At 39.2% G+C, this 7,303-nt stretch overlaps 1 protein-coding gene across 1 annotated transcript in view; it reads left to right on the forward strand.

The window, feature by feature from the left end:
- Positions 1 to 5,685, forward strand: part of VAMP7 (vesicle associated membrane protein 7) — a 45,274-nt gene extending 39,589 nt beyond the window's left edge. The window contains exons 7-8 of the mRNA XM_066356937.1: positions 649 to 741; positions 3,812 to 5,685. Of these exons, the coding sequence (XP_066213034.1) occupies positions 649 to 741; positions 3,812 to 3,880 (162 nt within the window). The 3' untranslated portion in view covers positions 3,881 to 5,685. The remainder of the gene's footprint in view (positions 1 to 648; positions 742 to 3,811) is intronic.
- The last annotated feature ends 1,618 nt before the right edge of the window (positions 5,686 to 7,303 follow it).

Genomic DNA, 7,303 nt, shown 5'->3' on the forward strand with positions numbered 1-7,303 from the left:
AAAAGGAGGGAAGCATCTGACCAGGTGTGGCACAATGGATAGAGTGTCATCCTGGGATGCAGAGGTCCTAGGATCAAAACCCTGAGGTTTCTGGCTTGAGCACAGGCTCACTAGCTTGAGCGTGATGTTGCTGGCTTGAGTGTGGGACCATAGACATAACCCCATGATCACTGGCTTCAGCTCAAAGGTCTCTGGCTTGAAGCCCAACGACATTCGCTCAGCTGGAGTCCGCCCAATCCCCCCCAACCCCCAGTCAAGGCACATACAAGAAAGCAATCCATGAATAGCTAAGTTGCCGAAATGAAGAACTGATACTTCTCATCTCTCTGCCTTCCTGTCTGTCTGTCCCTCTCTCTCTCTTTCTTTGTGTCTCACTTGCTAAAAAAAAAAAAAAAAAGTTAAAAAAAAAGAAAATGGAGAGAAGCCTTTGCAAATGGCTCATGCTGTTTACCTACCATAGAGCTGACAGAGTTCTGCTTTCGGGAACCAGTGATTATAAACGGCCATCTCTACATGGGAAGAGAGTGAAGGGATAAAGAGCACTGTGACTTAACCGAATTCACAAAAGTAAATATTTTGGAGGTGTTGCTGTAAATCAGTCGTGTACTCAGTTCCAGGTTTCAAACAATTCATGCTTTTTTTCCCTAGTCTGTCACCTTCAAAACAACCAGCAGAAATCTTGCCCGAGCCATGTGTATGAAGAATCTCAAGCTCACTGTCATCATCATCATTGTATCAATTGTAAGTTTTTGTCCTTTTTGTGTATGATTTTATTTTTTAATCTATAAGAAATTAGGTGCTAGAATTTTCTCTATTAATTAGCACTCTAAAATGAGCTACATATAACTTCTCATGGTGACACATGAACAAGCAGTGGTTTTCCAATGAAGTCACATTGAAAATACCACCTCTACTTAAACCCCATATTCCTATTTAGAATTCCTATGTGTAAGGAGTTGTGCAAATCATTCCAGATATCCCTGGATGTTGAATGTTTTGTCACTACTGAAATGGGATTCTTTTAAAATTGCCTTTTCAGCCCTGGCCTGCTGGCTCAGTGGATAGAGTGTTGGCCCTGCGTATGAACGTTCCAGATTCAATCCCCAGTCAGGGCACACAAGAGAAGCGACCATCTGCTTCTCTTCCCCTCCCTCTCCCCCTATTCACCCTCTTCCCCTCTCGCAGCCATTGACTCCATGGGTTCAAGTGTTGGCCCCAGGTGCTGAGGACAGCTCGATTAGTCCAAGTGTCAGCCTCAGGTGCTAAAAATAGCTCAATTGTTTGGAGCATCAGCTCCAGACAGGGGCTGCCATGTGGATGCCCATCAGGGAGCCTGTGGGAATCTGTCTCACTCTCTCCCCTCTCACTTAAGAAAAAGTGCATTTTCAATTGATGCTATAGTTTCTAATTATGTTTCTGTTTTCTAGTTGATTTCATTTTCTATTGCTGTTATTTTCTAATTGATGTATTTTATGTCAGGCAAATTTGCATAACTCTTATTAGTTGTAATAGTTTGTTGATTATTCTGTATGCTGTAGGTCAGGAGCCAACAAACATTCTGTAAAGTGGCAGATAATAAGTATTTTAGGCTTTGTGGGCCACATTCACTCTGTCACATATTCTTACTTTTAAGCAACCCTTTAAGAGTATAAAAACCATTCTTAGCTCACAGGCCATGGGCTGTATTTTATTGTCCCCAGCTATATGAGGTAAATTTATAATACCATCTGACACAAAACTGACCTCTCAGAAATATGTATAGTTATTTTTTTTTTCTTTCTTTTTTTTTTCTTTTTTTTTTTTCTTTTTTTTTTGTATTTTTCTGAAGTTGGAAACGGGGAGGCAGTCAGACAGACTCCCGCATGTGCCCGACCGGGATCCACCCGGCACGCCCACCAGGGGGCGATGCTCTGCCCACCAGGGGGCAATGCTCTGCCCATCTGGGGCATCGCTCTGTTGCATCCAGAGCCACTCTAGCGCCTGAGGCAGAGGCCCCAGAGCCACCCTCAGCGCCCGGTCCAACTCTGCTCCAATGGAGCCTTGGCTGCAGGAGGGGAAGAGAGAACAGAGAGGAAGGAGGGGGGAAGGGTGGAGAAGCAGATGGGCACCTCTCCTGTGTGCCCTGGCCGGGAATCGAACCCAGGACTCCTGTACGCCAGGCCGACGCTCTACTGCTGAGCCAACCAGCTAGGGCCTGTATAGTTATTTTTATATGTAGTGGGTTTACTATTTTTATTTTTAAGTGAATTATATAGCTGTTTTTAAAATACCATTACTAATATGGTGTTGATCATTATAACATCCCTAAGTAAGAACTCTCTTGAGTCTTCTCTAATTTTTAAGAGTATAAGGTAGTCCTGAATCATAAGTTTGAAAGCTGCTGCTCTAAGGAGGAGGCATGCTTTACTCTGAGGGCGGTTTCTGACGGGGCGAAGCAGCCTTCCCACCCTCTTCCCTTGTCGTCTGCAGAAGTCCAACATTAACTCAGAGCAGGTACTGACTTGGCTCCACTTTTCCTCGTCCCCTGTTGTCTCACTTCAGACAGCTGCATCTGTGTAACAGAAGGGCAGCCAGAGACCTGTTGGTCTTACGTTGAAAATTGTGTCATGGCCTTAAATGTCTTTTTGCTCAGGATTGTCAGGTGGCATATTCTAGGCTCCAGCTTTGTTTCTTCTTTGGGCTGGGAATTTAGATGGATTCGTGAAGCTGGTTTATTGTTAAATTCACATTGTATTTATTGATTACTTGTTACACACAGAACAGTACTCTATATGCAGTGTCGATCTTTGCCAAACGGTATTTTCATCTAACGTATTGTACTTCAGCTTTCAAAGTCCTTATATTTCATCTCACAAACAGTCAACTTTATATCAAATCAGAATGTGTGTATGTGTGTGTGTGAATGAATGAATATGATGTGAATAATTTTACCTATTCATTGGTAACCAGGATTTTCTGTAACCTACCCCCACCAACATTTGTAGAGAAATAAGGCAAAACACTTTCATGACTTTTGGAAGGGGCATGGAATTTATAAACTTTTCCCCCAAGCATGCAAGTAATGAAATCAGTTACTTAAAGATCTCAAAATATAATTTAAAGGAAAACAAAATGACTAATTTAATATAATGAACCTGATGTTTAAAATAAATCTGTTTTTTGAAGTGTAGTAACGTCAGCAAACATATGCTATTAAAAATATCATAATTTAAAATTGCAATACTCTAAAGAGATAAGACATCTATAAAAGGACTAGTGTTTTTGCTGTCTTTTAGCATCAGCTTTCCTTTGCTTTGGTAATTATAATTATTGTGTCATTCACTGAAAGGTTAGTGACAACATTCTTGCTCATGGGCAATATAAATGTAGATTCTCTACTCATGCTTTTTAATTTTTTTTATCCTAATCATGAAAAATTAACCCATATGTAAAACCTAAGAATGTACTTAATCATAAAATCATGTTTCATGTGAATTATAATTTGTGGTCTTCCGGACTGTTAATGATACATCAGTAAGAGTTGCTCATCTAGCTGGATTCTTCCTAGTTTTTAGCAAAGAGAAACAACTCCACTGCTTTCTCTCCCACTGAAGAAAGCATAGTGGAATTCAATTCGGTAATAATTATATCAGAAAGAATACTTCTAATTGAACTCTTCTTTTTGAAAATACTAGATTAGTGTATTGTATTATTACATAACTGCTACTCTGAAGGAACTAGTATTTTTCATAGGTCTTTACACTGCTTTAAATATTATTTAGGAGCTAATGATAGATTCGAGAAATAAAATTTGCTTTCCTCCTTCCTCCAGGTGTTCATCTACATCATCGTGTCACCTCTCTGTGGTGGATTTACATGGCCAAACTGTGTGAAGAAGTAAAGAAGAAATAGTTATTGTTAACCAAGGATATCAGAGAACAAGGAGCCAAAAGCTCCGTGTGAATTAAGCCTTTTGATACTGACAGATGGTGTCTGCCAGTCTCTTACATCCTCTTCTTTCTCTTTTCTGTTTTTAATCTTATACAATGCATCCAGATTGATCTTTGTCCTGTCAACCAGTTTATTCCAGTATACCAGATTGAACCATTTATTCCAGCAGTAGCCTTAATAGGCTTTTCATTTCTTTGGGCAACCACTGTCATCTACTTAGAGAAACATTTTTGTTTGTGATTGCACAAAGCTATCACCAAGGTGGAAAGCACCAGTCTTACAAAGTGTCTCCTGTAACTATAGGTGAACTTTGTATGTGCGCACAAAAGGATTCATGAGACAGATTTGGCTTTTGTTCCTGAAGAGTTTTCGGTGCTTGAAAACAATGTAAATGGAGAATCGTTATTATTGGGGGAATGGTAATTAAATTGTTGGTGCTGCTTGCTTCTAGGAGCCCAAATAAGTACAGGATTAGACATTTTATCTCAGTCGGATGGAGAACAGTTTGCTAGCCCATTAGAAGCACATCGGCTTTGACCTGTTAGTTCACTTTCATGAAGAAAGTTTTGACCATTTACAAACCTCACAGAGCTTGGTATTCTCTGTTTCCCAATTGCAATTGATTTGAGAAGAGGATGGTTTAAATATTATTAAAGGTTATGGGTTTTTTATACAGTTTTCTTCAGTTGATATTTAGGGTAATTGTATAGTCAATAGAATACGTAGTGGAGGGAGTGGGGAGGCAAATTCCTCTGGCTCACCAAAGAAAAAAAAAAGAGAACCACAATGAATAATATGCTGGCATTTTAGCTGTATGAAGGGAGGTAGTGTGGGAATTTTTTTTTCCAGTCTGGGAAAAACCCAAACAGAATATAGTCAACGTCAACTCCAGGATTTGGGTTTGACTGCTGTTGAATAATGGTCTGAGAATCCTTTGTGGTTTAATAAATTCTTTAACTGCCTAGTTTTGAATAATTCTTTTGTGAAACGAAAGGAGGCAGTATGATGCATAGAAACAATACAAAATAGTTTAACATTCATTTAAACGCATTGTAAGAAAACTGGAGTGTAATCATACTGCTTCGGCTACTCTGACATCTGTTAGCTAGTATGTACTTTGTGTTTCTGAAAGGACATTTGCTGCCCTAGATCTAAATGCGTTTATTTATCAACAAGGGCCAGTAAGTGGAAATTAAATTATAGAATTGACTCTTCCAAATGAAAGAACAAATTAGTCAATAAAGCCTAGTCACCTTGTTACCTAGTGATGTGCCTTGAATATATATGTGTCACATAATCTAGCTCATGCTATCTGTTCTTCAGTCTAAACCTTTTGATTCATGTTACCGGATTCATTTATATCATATGTACTTTAGATCCACTAGAAGTCTTTTCCTCGTGATCATGCATAGTACAAATGTTTTTTAGTTCTGTTTATCATCAGTAAGCCTTTTAATTGCGTCAGCATTTCCTATTGGAAAACACATTTGTTCCAGGAAAACATTTGGCATTTCTGAATAATAATTTCCAAATACCTTTAATCCAAAGAAAACGACTTAAAGTTGATCTCCCTTTCTTAAACACGACTGAAAAAAAATGATGTGCATGCTTTAGGGATAAATTACTTAATGGTCCCTTGATCTGTTTATGTATCAGAATGCCTTTTAAAGCACATATCTTGTTTTAAATGATGTACAAACTGAAGCATTAATAAAATTTAAGAGCAATAAAATGAGTTGTTTGTTTTAAAATTTACTCCTGGAATCTGATTTCTTTCAATAACACTTTGCCATAGTTTACAGAACAAAAGTATTTTACTTATGCTGAAAATACATTAAGAAGTGTGACTTGTATCCGTTCAGTATAGAGCAATAGCGCTGTCTTAGGTTTATAAAATTGCTTCAAAACCAAAAGACACAAAAGAACTTTGTAAAATATGTAAGTCACACTGAAACTAGTCAAAGATCCTGAAATGGCCGTGCAGCCTCCACAACTATTATCCTGAAACAATGGCTGAGACTGAACAGAAAAAGAGCCCTAGAGATTGTAATTATTTTCTTTACCTCAAACCTTTGACCACAGGGTCAGATAGTGTCACAACCCATAAGTTTTTTTCAGAATGAATGGATATGGCTTACATTGGATAATGGGTTCTATTTGATTAGTTCTGATAGTACCTATGCTTCTTGGCCTAGAGATAGATGAAGTAGTTTTCTTCTCACAGCATCTTGATGGAAATAGATGTAACCACATTACTAGCAGCCCTAGCCTCCACCCTCCTTCACACACACACACACACACACACACATTCTACATTAGAAGCAGGTCTCTGACAGCTCCATCTTTTTATTGGAATGGTGGTGGTGGTGGTGGTTGACCGAATATTCAGGTCGGATTTAGAAAGGAATACAGAGACAGGTATTATGGAAACAAGTGATTTAATACAGGATTCAAGCTTACATAGGTATATGACAAGCTGGGAATGGAAGGTCTAGAAGGGAGACACCAAAGAATTGAACTAAGCATTTGTACTTGAAGCGCTGGTACTGCTGGACAGGGTGGAGCTTGCTGAAAAACCTGAGGATCCCTACATATCTGTTTGCCAAAGTGGGTGCGAAGGTGGACATGTGGAAAGGTTTGTGGAAGCCAAAGCCGTAATAGATCTGATGCCAAGTACCTAACTGCCCAAATTAGACAGCTGAGCCAATAACCAGGAGGATGAGCTGGATATGCAGTGAAGGAGACTGAGAAAAAGCTGGGGTACACCAGGCACCTTAGCATCTTTGTGTCTGACTGCCCCGACCATTAGAATATTGGCCTCCCCTTCTTTCCAAGTCTCACACGAATTCATTTCACTGGCAAAACACCCTAAAAGTGTATAGGGAAAGGAGTTGCTCTGAAATTCCCAGCTTCTGGCAAGAGCCAGGATGCCAGTCCAGGAAAGACAAGTTCCCACATTTATTCATTAAATCAGTTTAACTGCTTTTTCTTATGGAGAAAGGCTATTTCAATAAATTAAAGCATTCTTTTGGTCAGGATACATTGTACAAAATTATTTTGGATTCATGCTGTTTATTAAACAAATTATCTAAATTCAAAATAGGTTGTGATGGTTTTTATATCTCTTTTCAAAAGATATGGGGATACGAGAACCCAATGCTTACAGTTTACCACTAACCGTAAACGTTTCCTTTTCAGCAAGTGAAGTTGCTTCTTGCCATTGTGGGAGGATAGCAAGATAACTTAGATGGGTGGCTGCCGCTCCTGATTCAAAGGGAACCCCTTCCTTTCTGGAGTTTCAGATTCCATACCTCTGCAGTGGGCCATCAGTGATGTGGAATCTACTCCTTTCCCCACCCCGAATCTGTTCTCG

This window comes from Saccopteryx leptura, chromosome X (genome assembly GCF_036850995.1).
Source record: "Saccopteryx leptura isolate mSacLep1 chromosome X, mSacLep1_pri_phased_curated, whole genome shotgun sequence".
NCBI lineage: Eukaryota > Metazoa > Chordata > Mammalia > Chiroptera > Emballonuridae > Saccopteryx > Saccopteryx leptura.